We start from the raw sequence: 16,250 nt of genomic DNA, 5'->3' as shown, positions 1-16,250 counted from the left end.
TATTTTTTTTTGCTTTATTTTTCATTTTTTTCTTTTCTACTCTTTTAAAATTTTTATTTTTCTCTTTTTTCTTTTTCTTTTCTCTTTTCTTTCTTTCTCTCTCTGCCTCGCTCCCTTGCTGTCCCACATTTGTTTTCATCTCCCCTTTCTGTTCGTGTTCTGGCCCTAATTCGTATTTCTTCTTTATTTGTCTTTTCTTCTCTTGCCTGTGCCCTCTGGCCTCACTGCTAACCTTCCCCTATCCTTCTACCTACCTATTTCTCCCTCCCCAACTCCTTCTAACTCCCCATCCCAAAGGGTAAAGTTGCTATACTGAAAAGTTTATTCACTATAAACATATGCTGGGTTGGTCCTTGCTTTTGATTTAATTCACACAGTTAAAGGTGATAGGTTAATAACTTTCGCAAATTCTCATTTTCTAAGATGTACTTGATGCTATGGTGTTGCTGATTGTATCACTTGGGCTAAGGTGTTGTGCTTGATCTAGTCAGTTGCCCTTCCTGTTATAATGAAAATGAGATAGCCTCAGAGCCATTAGAGACTCAAAACCTAAAGACCAGCTATATCTGGAAGACACCTCTGAGAAGCAATCATTCCATAAGTGTTCTAAATACATCAACAAAGATACTTACAATAAACAACTTCAAAGTATCAACCCAGGAACTAAACCGAGGACAGTACCAAAAACAAAAATGAGAAGACATTTAAGCAAGTCACAAACTTAGACTTCACCACACAAAAGGCAAATTCTGGGGCAAATGAGGTGGAAAAGTCTGATAATCAACCATTTGGACACTCTGAACTGATAAGAGGAAGTAAAGAAACAGATGAATGAGGCTCTAGAAAAATTCAAAGCAGAAATAATCGCCCAGATAACTACAGAGATGGTGAGCAGAGTGAAAGACATGATTAGAGGCTCTAGAACAGAAACAGATGAAAAAATAGATGAGCTCAGAAACATGCTGGAAGCCATGAATGCCCAGCATAAGAAATGGAAACCATGAAACAGATTCAAACAGATATTCAGGAGATTAAAAACTCCACTGAAAGCATGCAGAACAGATTAAAGGACTCTGAAGATAGAATATCAGATATAGAAGACAGGATTGTGGTTAAGGACCATGAAAACAGAGATCTCTTCAAAATAGTAAAGGACCACGAGAAATCAATCCAGCAGCAGCTAGATGATGCAAAGAATAACATAAGACTGACAGGGGTCCAAGAAAAAAACAGGAGAAAGTACAATTGACATAAAAAAACTGTTCACAGAAGCAATAGCAGAAAACTTCCCAGACAGAGGTGGAGAATTGGACATACAGATAAGTGAGGCATACAGAATTGCAACTAGCCCTGATCAAAAAAAATCTACACCTAGACACATAATAGTCAAGATCCAAGAAACCCAACAGAAGAACAAAATCCTACAAGCAGTTAGAGAAAAGAAACAAATCACCTACAAAGGAAAGCCCATCAGAATCACAGCACACTTCTCAACACAAACCCTCAAATCAAGGAGAGCCTGGAGCGAAGTATTTCAAGCCCTAAAAGAAAATAACTTCCAACCTAGACTATTGTATTCTGCAAAATTATCTTTCAAAATCAATGGGGATATTAGATACCTCCATGACAAAGAACACCTGAGAAATTTCATGAACACCAAACCAGCACTCTAAACAATTTTATGCAATATCCTAGAAAAAGACAATGAAGGTCACTACTCCATGAGGCCCAAAACAGGGAAGCCACCAGGCAAGGTAAGAAACTAAAGGGAAAAGGGGAAAAAAATAAGAAATAAAAGAGCCAGCAACATTAAAACATCATGACAAGGATGAGTCAATATTTATCAATTATAACTATCAATGTTAATGGCCTCAATTCACCAATCAAAAGAAATAGACTGGCAGAATGGATTAAGAAGCAAAATCCAGCAAAATGCTGTATACAAGAAACACACCTAACTCAAAAAGAAATTCATAGGCTGAAAGTAAAAGGATGGAAAACAGTTTTCCACATGACAGGAACCCAGAAAAAAGCAGGGGTAGCAATATTATTTGCAGACAAAGTAGATTTCAAACCAAAACTAATTAAGAGAGACAAAGATGATCACTACATCCTTGTGAAGGGAACAATCCAAGAGGAAGAGATGACAATCCTAAATATATATGCACCAAATACGAATGTCCCCAACTATACAAAACAAATACTAATAGACATGAAAAACCAAATAAACACTAACACAATTGTAGTGGGGGACCTCAATACCCCACTATCACAAATAGACAGATCATCTAGACAAAAAGTTAACAAGGAAATTCTAGAACTGAACCAAGCTATTGAACAAATGGACTTAATAGATGTTTACAGAGTGTTCCGCCCCACAAAATCAGAATACACATTCTTTTCGGCTCCACATAGGTCATTCTCCAGAATAGACCACATGCTAGCTCATAGGACATGTCTAAGTAAATGTAAAAGAATTCAAGTTATCCCCTGTATATTATCAGACCATAGTGCAATAAAATTGGAGATCAATAACATAAGAAACTGCAAAGCCCCAACAAACACATGGAAACTGAGTAACACCCTCTTGAACAACCAATGGGTCACAGAAGTAATTAAAGAAAAAATTAAACAGTTTCTACAAGTAAATGAAAATGCCACTACAACATACAGGAAACTATGGGACACAATGAAAGCAGTTCTACGCGGGAAATTCATAGCAGTGAATGCCCATATTAGGAAAACAGAGAAAACTCAGATAAATAACCTAATGCAGAACCTCAAGCGCCTAGAAGAAGAGCATAATGAATCCAAAGCTCATACAAGAGAGAAAATTATAAAGATCAGGGCAGAAATCAATGCAATGGAGACTAAGAGAACAATACAAAAAAAAAATCAATGAATCAAAGAGTTGGTTTTTTGAAAGAATAAATAAAATCAATAAACTTTTAGCCAACCTTATCAAAAAAAGGAAAGAAAAGGCACAAATACATGCAATTAAGAATGAAAAAGGTGAAGTCACAACAGATCCAACAGAAGTCCAGAGGATCATCAATACCTACTCTGAGAACCTCTACTCCAATAAAATGAAAAACACTGAAGAAATGGGCAGATTCCTAGACACATATGAATTGCCAAAGTTAAATGAAGAAGATATAGAAATTCTAAACACCCCAATTACAATGAATGAAATTGAAAATGTAATAAAATATTTACCAACAAAGAAAAGCCCAGGTCCAGATGGCTTCACTGCTGAATTTTACAAGACGTTTAAAGAAGAACTAATGCCATTACTCTTTAAACTCATCAAGGAAATTGAAAGGGAAGCAATACTTCCAAATTCATTCCTGGAAGCAAGTGTTACTTTGATTCCAAAACCAGGGAAAGACCCAACCCAAAAAGAGAACTACAGGCCAATCTCCCTAATGAACATAGATGCAAAAATCCTCAACAAGATACTGGCAAACAGAATACAGAGGGTCATCAAGAAGATCATACACCCTGACCAAGGGAGATTTATCCCAGGGATGCAAGGATGGTTCAACATTCGTAGATCAATAAATGTAATACACCATACTAACAGAATCAAGGACAAAAACCATATGATCATCTCAATAGATGCAGAAAAAGCATTCAACAAAATCCAGCACCCATTCATGATAAAAACCCTACAGAAAATTGGAACAGAAGGTCTTTATCTCTACCTGATTAAGGCTATCTATGAAAAACCAACAGCCAACATCATACTAAATGCTCAAAAACTGAAAACTTTCACGCTAAAATCAGGAACAAGACAAGGATGCCCACTATCACCACTCCTGTTCAATATAGTTCTGGAAACATTAGCCACAGCAATTAGAAAAGAGAAAGAAATAAAAGGAATAAAGATAGGAAAAGAAGAAGTTAAACTGTCATTTTTTGCTGATGATATGATACTTTACATAGAAGACCCAAAAAACTCTTCCAGAAGACTTCTAGACTTAATTGACAGATTCAGTAGAATAGGTGGATATAAGGGCAACACTCAAAAAAACAACAGCCTTCTTATATACAAATAGGAGACTCACTGGGAGAAAAATCAGGGAAACAATTCCTTTTACAATAGCATCCAAAAAATGAAATATCTAGGAATCAATCTAACAAAGGAAGCAAAAGACCTCTACACTGAAAACTACAGCACCCTGAAAAAGGAGATCGAGGAGGATTATAAGAAAATGGAAAGACATCCCTTGGTTCCTAGATAGGAAGAACCAATATGGTGAAAATGGCCATACTTCCAAAACTAATATATAGATTTAATGCAATGCCAATTGATATTCCAACAATATACTTCACAGAACTAGAGAAAACAATCCAAAAATTCATTTGGAACTGTAAGAGACCTAGAATAGCAAAAGCAATTCTAGGCAACAGAGATGTGGCTGGGGGTATCACAATCCTCAACTTGAAACTATACTATAAAGCTTCTGTGATAAAAACAGCATGGTACTGGCAAAGAAACAGACCCGAGGATCAGTGGAATCGATTAGAAAATGCAGAAACAACTCCAGACATACTCAGCCACCTCATCTTTGACAAAGGAGCCAACAATCCTCATTGGAGCAAAGATAGCCTATTTAATAAATGGTGTTGGAAAAACTGGATTTCAACCTGCCAAAGATTAAAACTAGACCCGTATCTATCACCATGAACTAAACTAAGATCGAAGTGGATTAAAGGTCTAACTATTGAGACAGAAACACTAAATTTACTGGAAGATTAGTTAGATAGAACTCTTGAAGATACTGGCATAGGAAAAGACTTTATGAACAAAACCTCAGTAGCACACGAACTAGCACAGAACATCAACAACTGGGATCTCATTTTATTAAAAACCTTCTGCACTGCAAGAGAAACCACCAACAGAGCTAAGAGACAAGCTACAATGTGGGAAAAAATGTTTAGCAGCTGTACCTTAGACAAAGGACTACTATCTAGAATATATAAAGAACTGAAAAAAATGAGACCCCCTCCCAAATTCAAAGACCCAATTCAAAAATGGGCATCTGAAATGAATAGACATTTCTCAGACAAAGAAGTAAAAGCACCAAATAAACATATGAAAAAATGTTCAATATCACCAGTCATTTGAGAGATGCAGATGAAAACAACACTGAGATTCCACCTCACCCCAGAAAGAATGGCTGTTATCAAGAAATCAACAAATAACAAATGCTGGCAGGGGTGTGGAGAGAAAGGAACCCTTCTCCATTGTTGGTGGGAGTGCAGACTGGTGCAACCACTGTGGAAATCAGTATGGAGATATCTCAAAGCACTAGGGCTAGAGGTCCCATGTGACCCAGCTATTCCCCTGCTGGGGATCTTCCCAAAAGAATTAAAAGAATCATACCACAGCGATATATGTGCACCCATGTTTATAGCGGCACAGTTTGTAACAGCTAAAACGTGGAAACAGCCCAAGTGCCCATCAACTGGAAACTGGATAAAGAAGATGTGGTTTTTTAATAAAATGGAGTACTACTCAGTCATAAAGAATGAGAAACTAGAGACATTTATAGCTAAATGGATGCCTACTGAGGCCATACTCTTAAGTGAAATAAATAGGATCCATATGTGTAAATACCAAATAGTTTCTCTAGTATGAGAAACTGAAAGTGTAAGTAAGGATTAAAACGGATAACTGATAATTTGAAATAGGAAGAAAAGGTCCAAAGGGGTAGGGGAAGTGGGAGGGGAAGGGGAAAGAAAGGAAAGGAAAAATTATGAGAAAAGAAAAAAATGTAAACAAAGTCTCTGTAAATAGGGAAGGCTAGAGGGGGTGGAGGGTGCACAGGGAATGCAGAAATAAATAGGAACCAAGATACATCAGGTACAGGTACAAGCACTCAATGATGAATGTAAACGTATTGTATACCTAAAATGGACCAATAAAAGAATTTAAGGAAAAAAAAAAAAGCGTTTTTTAGAAGAACAAGGTTCCAAAAATATGCTTTCCATGTGATTTCCTTGGGAAGCTAATGAAGATGTGTTACCAAAACACAGAGTAGATCATCAAAGAATGTCACTGGACACAGAGAGAAGCACGAGGAGGCCAACGGTACCAGCATCTCTGGAGAACAGGGTGAGCAGCTGAAGAGTGGAAGGCGCGCCCCTCACACTACACAGGAAACACACACACACACACACACACACACACACGGGACACACTCATGAATAGAATACAACGCGGCAGAAGAGAAACACGGTGAAGTGTCATTCTTTTTGATTGACCAAAGAACTTCATGGGCTCCAGACAAACAGGTTTTTGCCAGAGATTCTCCAGGAAGAAGTAGTTTAGAATAACTACAGTCATAAAATGAGAACAAACTGGGCCACATATTTACTAACCCACAAAATTTGCTAGTTAAAACAAAAAAACAAAACAAAAACAAAAAAACCCCACTTTTAGTATTTATCTTGGAAAAAAAAGAAAAAAGAAAGTCCTATTTTTGAAAGACTGAGTTTTTCTGTGAGGAAACATTTGTGTAAATTTGAAGGGACTGTGCTGAAGAACAATGTGTGTGAAATATCACGGGCTGGCAAAAGGACAAAAGGAAACCCCTGGGTCACAGCTAAATGGGAACAGCACTCAGAGCTCCAGCTCAGAGAGTCAGCAGGAACTGGGCTCTACCTTCTCCGGGGGGACCTGCTTCTCCTCCGGGGGGACCTGCTGCGCCTGAGTGGAGAGCGGGAGCGCCTTCTGATGGGAGACCGGCTTCTCCTTCTGGTGGGAGACCACCTGCTGACCGGGCTGGCATCCTTGGACCGCTCCCGTCTGCTGAGGAGGTCATCTCGAGGGCGTGTTCTAGGGCAAAAGCAAGTTAATAGAAAAATCACATGCAATCAATTTGTTCAAGCAGATTCCAAGAAGAAATACACTAACACAATGATAGTAAACACTGAGTAGTGTATTTCGTATCAAAATAAATTTTTCTTTTTGGTGCCAGGGATTGAACTCAGGACTTTGCACTTGCGAGGCAGGCACTCGAACCACTGAGCTAAATCCCCAGAACTTCGTATCAAAATTTAAACTCAGATGACCACAGAGACATTTTGTGTTACAGTAGACAAACGGTAAGTCTATTTCCAACAGCCTCAGTTTGAAGAATTATTAAAGGGTCCTGATAAAGCCACAGATTTTAATTTCAGCTCAAGCAAAAGGGGCCAAGTAATATTCTATTTCCTCAAATCAACATTTTTTCCTTATCTTGATATTTCTGCAGTTGCAAATTTTATTTTTAATGTAAATTAAGTATAATGGTATCTTATAAAAATCAACATTATCCTACGAACTGAGGAACTAGCTCATAGCTCAGCCTCCTATTCAAACTCAACTTTTCAACAGTCTCCCAAAGCCCTTCCAATGAGTTTTACTCTCTTAATGTGCTGTATTACCATAAGCACAGGTCTTTGTATAACTAGGTTTTCAACATTTCTTAACGGTGTTTCAAAGTTGGATACGAATATTGGACCTGAACAGGTAAGACACCTTGTAAATAGTTCTATGTAAAGTTTAATAGTAATAACATAAAAATTGTAACACTTTCCCTATTGGTAAAAATACAACCTGCCTTACACGCTTGGAGATGGTACACAGAGCCTCAGACTCTTTTGGAGATCTAGCAAGATGAGCAAGGCAGACTGTGGCTCAGATCTGTAGCGGTCACACATAATCTGCGTTTATAGACACGCTTCTCAAAGACTGGTTAAAACTTGTAAACAGGATAAATAAGAGTGGACAAGGGAGGAATGAAGTGTTATTTGCTTAAATGCAATGAAAATAAAAATGCTTAATCTAATGATCTAAAATACTTGGCTTAAAAGTTTCTTTTTTCTTTTTTTTTAAGAGTGCTCAAATGGTATCAGATTGACCCTGCTTAATGAGAGTTCCAATAAAAGAACAGCTCACATAGTAATAAGGTGGTCTATCTTTTCTGGAAGCAAATTTGGTAGTAATTTTCTAAAATGTGACTATACACACCAGGGCTACTTCCAAGTCTGGTTCTATAAATCTATTCTACAGAGAAACCGCACACATAACCAATAGACATCTTTGTATACAATACTGAAAACCTGAAAATAGATCTAAATTTTCATCAGGTTTCAACAAAGGAATGATTATTACGGTACATGTATGAAATATACTTTGCTGTTACACTTGGATGGAGAGACAGAAAATTTAATTCTGCATTACGTAGACTTGTTTTTATTTAGTATATACTTCTGTAATTAGAAAACATTTTCATTTGTTTCAAATACTCAGGTCCAGAACTAAGCTCAGAATTTGTCTTCAAACTGAAAGATGATCAGGATAATTACAAAACACTTTATCAAGAACCATTAAACCAACAACTGCTTCAATGCAGAGAGCTAAAAGGGGCTGTTTCATTCAAATGCCACTTGGTACAGTAAAAGTAAGAAATTTTCTCTTTAGAGCACTTTGGAAACAGTCTTGCAATTTCTGAGAATGTGATGATTTAAATTTCAAAGTCTATTTATGTTATAAGTATACAAGGAAAATCTCATGTATACAGTGAATGACTAGGAATTCATAACATTTTACACGCCAACATTCTTTTAATAAGGAAAACTTGGCCAATAATTCCAAAATACACAATTACTCAATATACAAGATATTATTACATCAATTTCTAAAGTGGTTTAGAATGACTTGACTCTAAACAGTCCTCATTCTACCCCTATGAGCCAGGTAAATCACTAACTGCTGACTACATCCTTTGATCCGCATCACCTTGTGAGTTAAGAAAACACCAGTAAGACTTATCAGTTAACAAGCTCTGGTGGGCTACCACTGGTAGTAGAAGCCACCCGATGGGACAATTGTGATGTGCTGTCCCGTCATGAAAGTGTTGTCACTTGGATTTAAAGGAGTAATGTAGCAAATTAAATCAAGAACTTGAAAGGAAAAATAACTCTGTAATCAAGCTCAGTATCTGTAAAACACTCATAAGTGTAAATGTTAACTTAATGGAATGGATTATACTTGAAATGATCAAACTCATGACTTCATCTTTGTTCTCAAATTTTACTTTTCCCTTTAAAATATGGTGCATAGTAAAAGTATTCATATTTTGTAAACATGTTACCTTGGAGAAGAAAGTCGTCTCCTCTCTGGCTCCCTACGTTTTCTTTCTAAAGATCGGCTCTTGGCTCTTCTACCCGGAGACAGAGTTCGAGAAGGTGATTTGCTCTGCTTAGATCTTCTATCATTCAAGAGTGGAGATCTACTTCTCCTCGACTTATCACGTTGTTTAGGAGACAGACTCCTTCTCTTAGGGCTACGACCAGGTCTTCTACTAGGTGACCTGTTTTCCTTCCCAGAGGAAGCATCCTTAGAGGGAGACTTAATAGGCTTTTTTTCTTTATCAACTTCAGACCTTTTGGATTTTCTCTCTTTGGACCGCGATCTTCTGTCTTTGGATTTACCTTGTAGGTCAACCGGGGATCTAGATTTTTTACCTCGATCTCGACTTCTACTTTCATTTATAATTGGGGATTTTTTCCTATCTTTTGTCTTACTTTTATCTTCAATTTTAACCTTCTCATCAGTAGGAGATCTGGCCTTGCCAATTTTCTCTTGAGATCGCCTCCTAAGGATAGGGGACTTTGATTTTCTTGCTTGGTCTTGGGACTTGCTTCTTTTGGATGGACTTTTGGACTTCTTCCTCTCCTTTGACTTGCTCCTAGTTGTTTTCTCTTTAACTGTTTCAATACCTCCCTTACTTTTCTTTTTATCCAACCTATGTCTAGTCCGTTCTTTGGATCTGCTTTTACTCCGTTTTTTTGTACTATTTTTATTGTCCACAACTTCGAGTTTCCCCTTTGTACTCGAGGATCTGGTACCAGACCTATTTCCGTTTCTCGCCTTTTCATGAATCTCCCCTTCTTCTTCAGAGCCAGACTCATAACCTTGTAAAATGAGTCCCATCCCAGACTGGACCTTGCCTTCCATGAGCTCGTTATCGAGCTCGGCTTTAATTAAGGCTCTCTGCTTCTCCAAGTCTTCTAGCAAAGCCAAATCATCAAGCTTAGCTCTTTTTGCGGGAGACATACCTTCTTTGTCAGAAGCGTCAATCATCTCTTTTCTTTTGTGTTTCTTATGTTTATGCTTATGTTTATGTTTTTTATCCTTGTCTTCTTCTGAGGAATGTTTATGTTTCTTGTGTTTACTTCTGTGTTTATGTTTCTTTTTTTTGTGACGACTATGTTTATTTTGGGACTGGTCTTCTGATACTTCTCCATTTTCTTCATTTACACTTTTTTCAGAATTATCAGCATCTTCCATCCTATAAATGTACAAAACACATTTTAAACTCACAGTATTTATCCAGTTTGAGCCACAACAAAGTTAACAGTAACAATAAAATACATTTCAATGTAATGCATTAAGCCGGTCACTAAAGTTTTTTTAAGAACACCTCCAGTTATTTTATTTCAAAAAAGGTGTGTGGTAAGAACTGGATTGGGTGGTGCCACAACTTCAATTTGTTTCTAATGGTTAAACTTGTAAATCAAAAGCATTAGAAGAAAAACTATAGGGTAAGGTTAAAAAATTACTAAAAGGGACTGTAAACCAGGCATAGTAAAATCTTAATACTGATTTAGATAAGTCACTAAGTAATCTGACTTTTTAAACCTGCACTTCTCAGATATATTTAAGACTTTTTTTCATAAAACATAAACTGAGGGACTAATCTCCTTTTCCAATTGAAATTCAGAAAACCTGACATTTGAAGAAATGTACCGGGTCATTTCTTTTGAGTATTTCTGACCTAATCACTTGCAATTCCAAAGTCTGTAGAGTCAATATTGAGCTGTATTCAAAATAAGCAATCGATGTGCTCTGGGAGCTGAGGCTGATGATGTGGAGAATCCCCAAGGATTAAGACTTTAAGCTAAACCACAAGGAGGGATACTTGTATGTCAACAACAGTCTAAAACCAGCACTTTCATATGGTTCAACCCACTATTTGTTCATCAAATTACTTAATCCTTCTGAATTATAAATGAAAAACTTGATCCCCAAAATATGTTCATACTAAAAGTGCTATGCAAAAATAAAACCAGACTAAGGGAGCTTCTATGCCTAACTCTGGATTATGTTGAGTTAAAGAGTTTATGGTTCTAAATTCAGTAAGCTTGCAGTGTACAGTCGTCCTGGATTAAATACAGGTTCAATATTATTACAGATACTCCCTGACTTATGACAGAGTTATGTTCCAGTAAGTCCACTGTAAACTGAAAATATTTCAAGTGTAAAATATATTTAATATATCAAACCTATCAAATATCATAGCTTAGCAATACAGTGTACTAACGCTTCCCTTTAAAATCACCATACTATAACACAGCATCCCACCTAAAATAAGATCAGAACCAAATTTTAAAGTGGACTCTGGTCACCATACTATTTTTGGAGGAAGATATGGTTCATTTTGTCAGGGCTTCAAATAATGTACCTGCATACTTCAACCAAGTTTATTACTCACACCATCTACCACAAATAGTTCCTTGGGAGGTAAGAATTCATGGACCTATTCATCAATCTCTGAATATATGTTTTAGAATCACTTATCTCTGTAAGCATTAAGCCAGGTGGCAGGAAAACAATGTACATGATCAGTAACTACCTCCTTCAAGGAAATGATAGACCAGCAGAAAAGAAAGTCACAACCACAACACACTGGAGAAGGGCATGACAGAGACAGGAACAGACCCTGAAGGGTCATCACAACTCAACTTGCGCTGTTAGGGGAGGTATCTTGTAGATCACAGAAAAACCTACCTACCAGTTAAGCAGGGATGCCAGGGGAGAGACGTTTATGGGAAGAAAGGCGGGTTAAAAAATAAAAGCTGAGTAACACTGTCCTAAAGAATAAGCAAAGAATTCTGAAAGGGTTAAAGGGGAATTTTTGAGCTAGAAAGCAGGTGACAAAGATTAGGTTATATGGCAAAATAAATATATCAGTGCGGCCAAGGCACCAAACTTGTGGGAAAAACTTTTCTAAGAGGTAAGAGTCCAAGTGGGCCAATTCCAGGAAATGACAAGAAGTGTGTGATCTGGGGAGTGAGTGGCTGAGACACAACTAAAGGCTCACTGTAGTCGCAGAGGCCCAGAACTGCAGGGTCTGACTGCTGGCTGGGTTCTCTATAAGGCACCGACAGTTGTGAGGACTATGGTGGAGACAGAGGCAGAGAGTTTAGTTCTCCAGCCAGGTTTGTCTCCAGTAAATATGGAGCGCTCACGTGTGTGTGGAATGTTCAGAATGGAGGCCTGATTGACAAGTTATTAGCTGACAACAAGGGTGAGGGAAGGGGAGGAGTGGACAACACATAGCCATACATGGCATCAAACACAAAACTGTTTGATTTTTGTTACTCTCTAGCATCTCTAGCATGGAGTATGAGAAAGGACGAAATACTGAAGAGAGGAGCAGAGGAAACTGCCTCTGGTGAGAATCGGGGATTGGACTAGGCCCACTTCTCTCCAACACAGTATAAAAAGAAAGAGCAGTATCTTTGTAAAACAAAGCAAACCAACAACCCTACCGCTCTACTGCAGAGGGAAACAGAATCACACAGATTTAAGCAGAAGATCCAGATGCTGCTAACTGCTGCCAACACTGGGTATATAGGCAACCACATCCCCTTCCTGGAAATACCTCGTCCTGTAATTCAGAAGATCGGGTGCGTGTCTTTTTTTCCCTGACCCCTGACTTATGGGGTGGGGAGAGGTTAGGTTAATTTAAGTTATGGAGAACTTTTTAAAGAACTAAGAATGATTTTTAGGTATATAAAATCTAGAGCCCAAAGCACAAAGTTCCAGTCATTAAGGCAGAAGTTGAACTACCCCCTACAGACTCTACAAGCCCCCTCAGAACTAAGCGAACTTGAATGGTTAAAGGCTCTCCAAGCTGCCTGGGCTAAATCCGTGGTTGTGAGGCTCGGCAAGTTCAAGTTCCCTGGACCCTAGGTTCCCTCACACACGAGATGGAGGAAGTGAGAGCACCCACCAGGGAGGCTGCGTGAAGCCCACACCGGTTAACAGATGCTACATGCTGACAACAGAGCTTAGCGTGAACCGAGTGCCCCAAAAGTAAGCTGCCACCGTACAGACTGGGTAACTACATTCGCTCACGGGCACTGTGCAGCCGACCGCCAGGGACAGTGCTGTAAGGGGCGCTGCCAAAGAGCATGGGTTCTGGAGTCAAACTACCTTCAAGAGCAGGCAGCTCTTGTAACCTCAGGCAAGCTGCTCCTTCCTCTCTGCCTCGCTTCTCTCCACTGGAAAAGCTGGGGAAATGATAGTACAGATAAATCATGGTACCAACAATCAATTCACCCATGAACAGCCGGCTGCCACGCTAAGTGTTAATGTCATGCTGCTGGACAGGCTAAGGTTCCAGGAGGTTTAAGGGCCTCGGACAAGGTCACATATGCATCAAAGCTGTGGAAAGGCTGGTGATACACTCCACGTCAGCCCAAAGCTCCTCCATCTGACAGAAGACACTTTCGAAATGTCAGACTGTGTCACCAGTCCCTGTGAAACTTGATGATTCCTCCCTACACTTCAGTGAGGAGAAGCTAAAACCCTTTACCGGGCCCCATGCTTACTGCCCAAACACTCCTACGGAGCCCGCTGTGCCCCACACCCAGGCTGCCCCAGCCCAACACCCCAGCACTCTCCTCGGCCTCGGGCCTTGGTCCCTGCACCTGCACTCTCTCCTTTCCACAACCGATCCAGGCATTACCGGTTCCTTTAGCTCTTGCTCAAACGTTACTTTCTCAGGCAAGTTTTCTGGATCCCACTTTAGTTGAAACACACAAGGCACACATATTTCCTTTCTGTGCTTAACTATTTTTCTTTTTTTTTTTTTCTAATTTTATTGGTTCATTTCAGGTGTACAATATAATGACATTCATCATTGGAAATTTGCACCTTTACATAATCACTCTTGGTTCTTATTTCTTCCCCATTCCCCTGCCCTCCCTTCAACCCCTTCATCCCTCCCCATTTACAAAGACTTTGTTTCCATTTATCCATTTTCTCATATTAATTCCATTCCCTTCTTTCCTTTCCCCTACCCCTCCCACTTCCTTCCCCTTTGTCCCTTTTCTTCCTATTTCACATTATCTATTATACTTTTTAGTCCTTATTTACACTTTCAGTTTCTCACACTAGAGAAACTATTCAGTATTTACACATATGTGTCCTATTCATTTGACTTAACAGTATTGCCTCAATGTGCATCCATTTAGCTCTAAATGTCTCTAATTTCTCATTCTTTATGGCTGAGCAGTACTCCATTTTATTAAAAAACCACCTTTTCTTTATCCAGTCTCCAGCTGATGGGCAACTGGGCTGCTTCCAAGTTTTAGCTATTACAAATTGTGCTGCTATGAACATGGGCACACATATATCACTGTGGTATGATTCTTTTAATTCTTTGAGGAAGATCCCCAGCAGGGGAATAGCTGGGTCAAATGGGACTTCCAGTCCTAGTTCTATGAGATATCTCCATACTGATTTCCACAGAGCTTGCACCAGTCTACACTCCCACCAGCAGTGGAGCAGGGTTCCTCTTTCCCCACAGCCCCACCAGCATTTGTTATTGGTTGATTTCATGATAGCAGCCATTCTTTCTGGAGTGAGGTGGAATCTCAGCATTGTTTTCATTTGCATCTCTCGAATGACCAGTGATGTCGAACATTTTTTCAAATTTTTTTTCCCTTGTATTAAATTCTTTTATTGGTACATTGTAGGTATACAACACAATTACATTTCTCATTGGGAATTGTACCTTTATATAATGCATCTTGGTTCTTATTTTTTCCCCATTCCTAGGCCTCCCTTCATGCCCTCCAACCTTCCCTACTTACAAAGACTTTATTTCCATTTTTTCCATTTCTCATCATTTTTTCCTTTCCCTTCTTTCCTTTCCCCGCTTAACTATTTTTCAAAGCACCACCACCTAGTATAATTCCTGAGGTCTCTACTATAACACAAGCACTTTGAGAAGAGAACTTTTATCTTTAATTCATTACTCTACCCCAAGGGCCTACAACTTTATCTAACCTAGCTGGGCATGGTGGTGCACACCCTCCTGAGTCCTGAGGTAGGAGGATTGCTGCCAGCTTGAGGCCAGCCTGAACTACAGAGTGAGACCCTGTCTCAAAAAAAAAAAAACACCCTAGTAGATACTCAGTTGATACTTTCTTGAGCCAATGAAATGATGTACCTAGAATAACATATAAAAGCTGTACTCATGAGACTAAAGTTGTTTTTCACTATTATAGACTTTTAGCTCTTCAAATGTTGTTTTTGCTTAGTTATATCTACAGGACCTCAGAGTACACATAGTAGGTGACCATTATTTCATGTGCAGTAACAAAAACAATGCAATCAAAGAAAAATCTGTTTTTTGAACTTTTGTCTTTTCTAATCCTTCCTATAGGTAATTTATAAAAGTCTTAGTAGTTTCAACTCACAATTCCTAAAAACCCACAGAGAGGGAAAACCCTAACTCCTTGCACTCTGAGAATCAGAATTTGCATCAGGACACCCAAGGTTTCTGCTAAGAGTCATCCTCGTGAGTGACCTCAGTTCCTACTGCAGCCTGATGAGTATTTCTAGGAATGACTTGGTTCTGGACAGAACTGCCACATGCCAACCACAACCATCCTAGGCTTCTCTCATACAGGGCTACACATGGCAAACCTTAAGTCTCCTCAGTGGAGCTCTCAAAGAAAGTGAGAGCTGTAGCCTGTGGTTAGTTAGGGGCATACAGTTCAGCAGAAGAGTGCTTGCCTGCCACGGCCAGGGCCTGATTCTAGAACCAGCATCAAGAGAAAAGAGTGAGAGCCAGAGGGATTGGTTTGTTTTGGTCTGGGGTGCAGCTCAGTGGTCCACCACTTCTCTAAGCCCCCATGATGCCTTGAGTCCCATCCCCAATGCTGGGTGAAAAAGCCTGTTCTGGGACACAGGAAAACTGAATTACGTACAATGAGCCCATGCAAAGGCAGATGAATTAGGTTCATCATTAACAACTTTCTCCTAAAGCTTCAGAAAAAGGATCCCTGTTAAAAACAAGGAACTGTTGGTTCTACTGGGTAGTTTCCAATAACAACACAGGCTGTATATAAATTTCACATATAAATATATACACTTTATATTTACATTTTACACAGCA

General features: G+C 39.0%; 1 protein-coding gene across 4 annotated transcripts in view; it reads right to left on the bottom strand.

Moving 5' to 3' along the window:
- Prp4k (pre-mRNA processing factor kinase PRP4K) overlaps window positions 1–16,250 on the bottom strand; it is a 44,201-nt gene that overhangs the window by 24,951 nt on the left and 3,000 nt on the right. For all 4 annotated transcript variants that reach the window (XR_015439288.1, XR_015439287.1, XR_015439289.1 and 1 more), the window contains exons 2-3: window positions 9,147–10,346; window positions 6,671–6,844 (exon numbers count right to left, since the gene is read on the bottom strand). Coding sequence is in view for 1 of the 4 variants with exons in the window: in XM_087181748.1 (XP_087037874.1) it covers window positions 6,671–6,844; window positions 9,147–10,346 (1,374 nt within the window). In the remaining 3 variants the exon portion in view is untranslated. The remainder of the gene's footprint in view (window positions 1–6,670; window positions 6,845–9,146; window positions 10,347–16,250) is intronic.

Source organism: Heterocephalus glaber, unplaced genomic scaffold, assembly GCF_053883595.1.
Source record: "Heterocephalus glaber isolate CG9 unplaced genomic scaffold, H.glaber_assembly_v1.0 deba00001472, whole genome shotgun sequence".
Classification (NCBI taxonomy): Eukaryota; Metazoa; Chordata; class Mammalia; order Rodentia; family Bathyergidae; genus Heterocephalus; species Heterocephalus glaber.
Note: the sequence above shows the minus strand (reverse complement) of the source record. Positions and strands in the feature narration are given on the sequence as shown.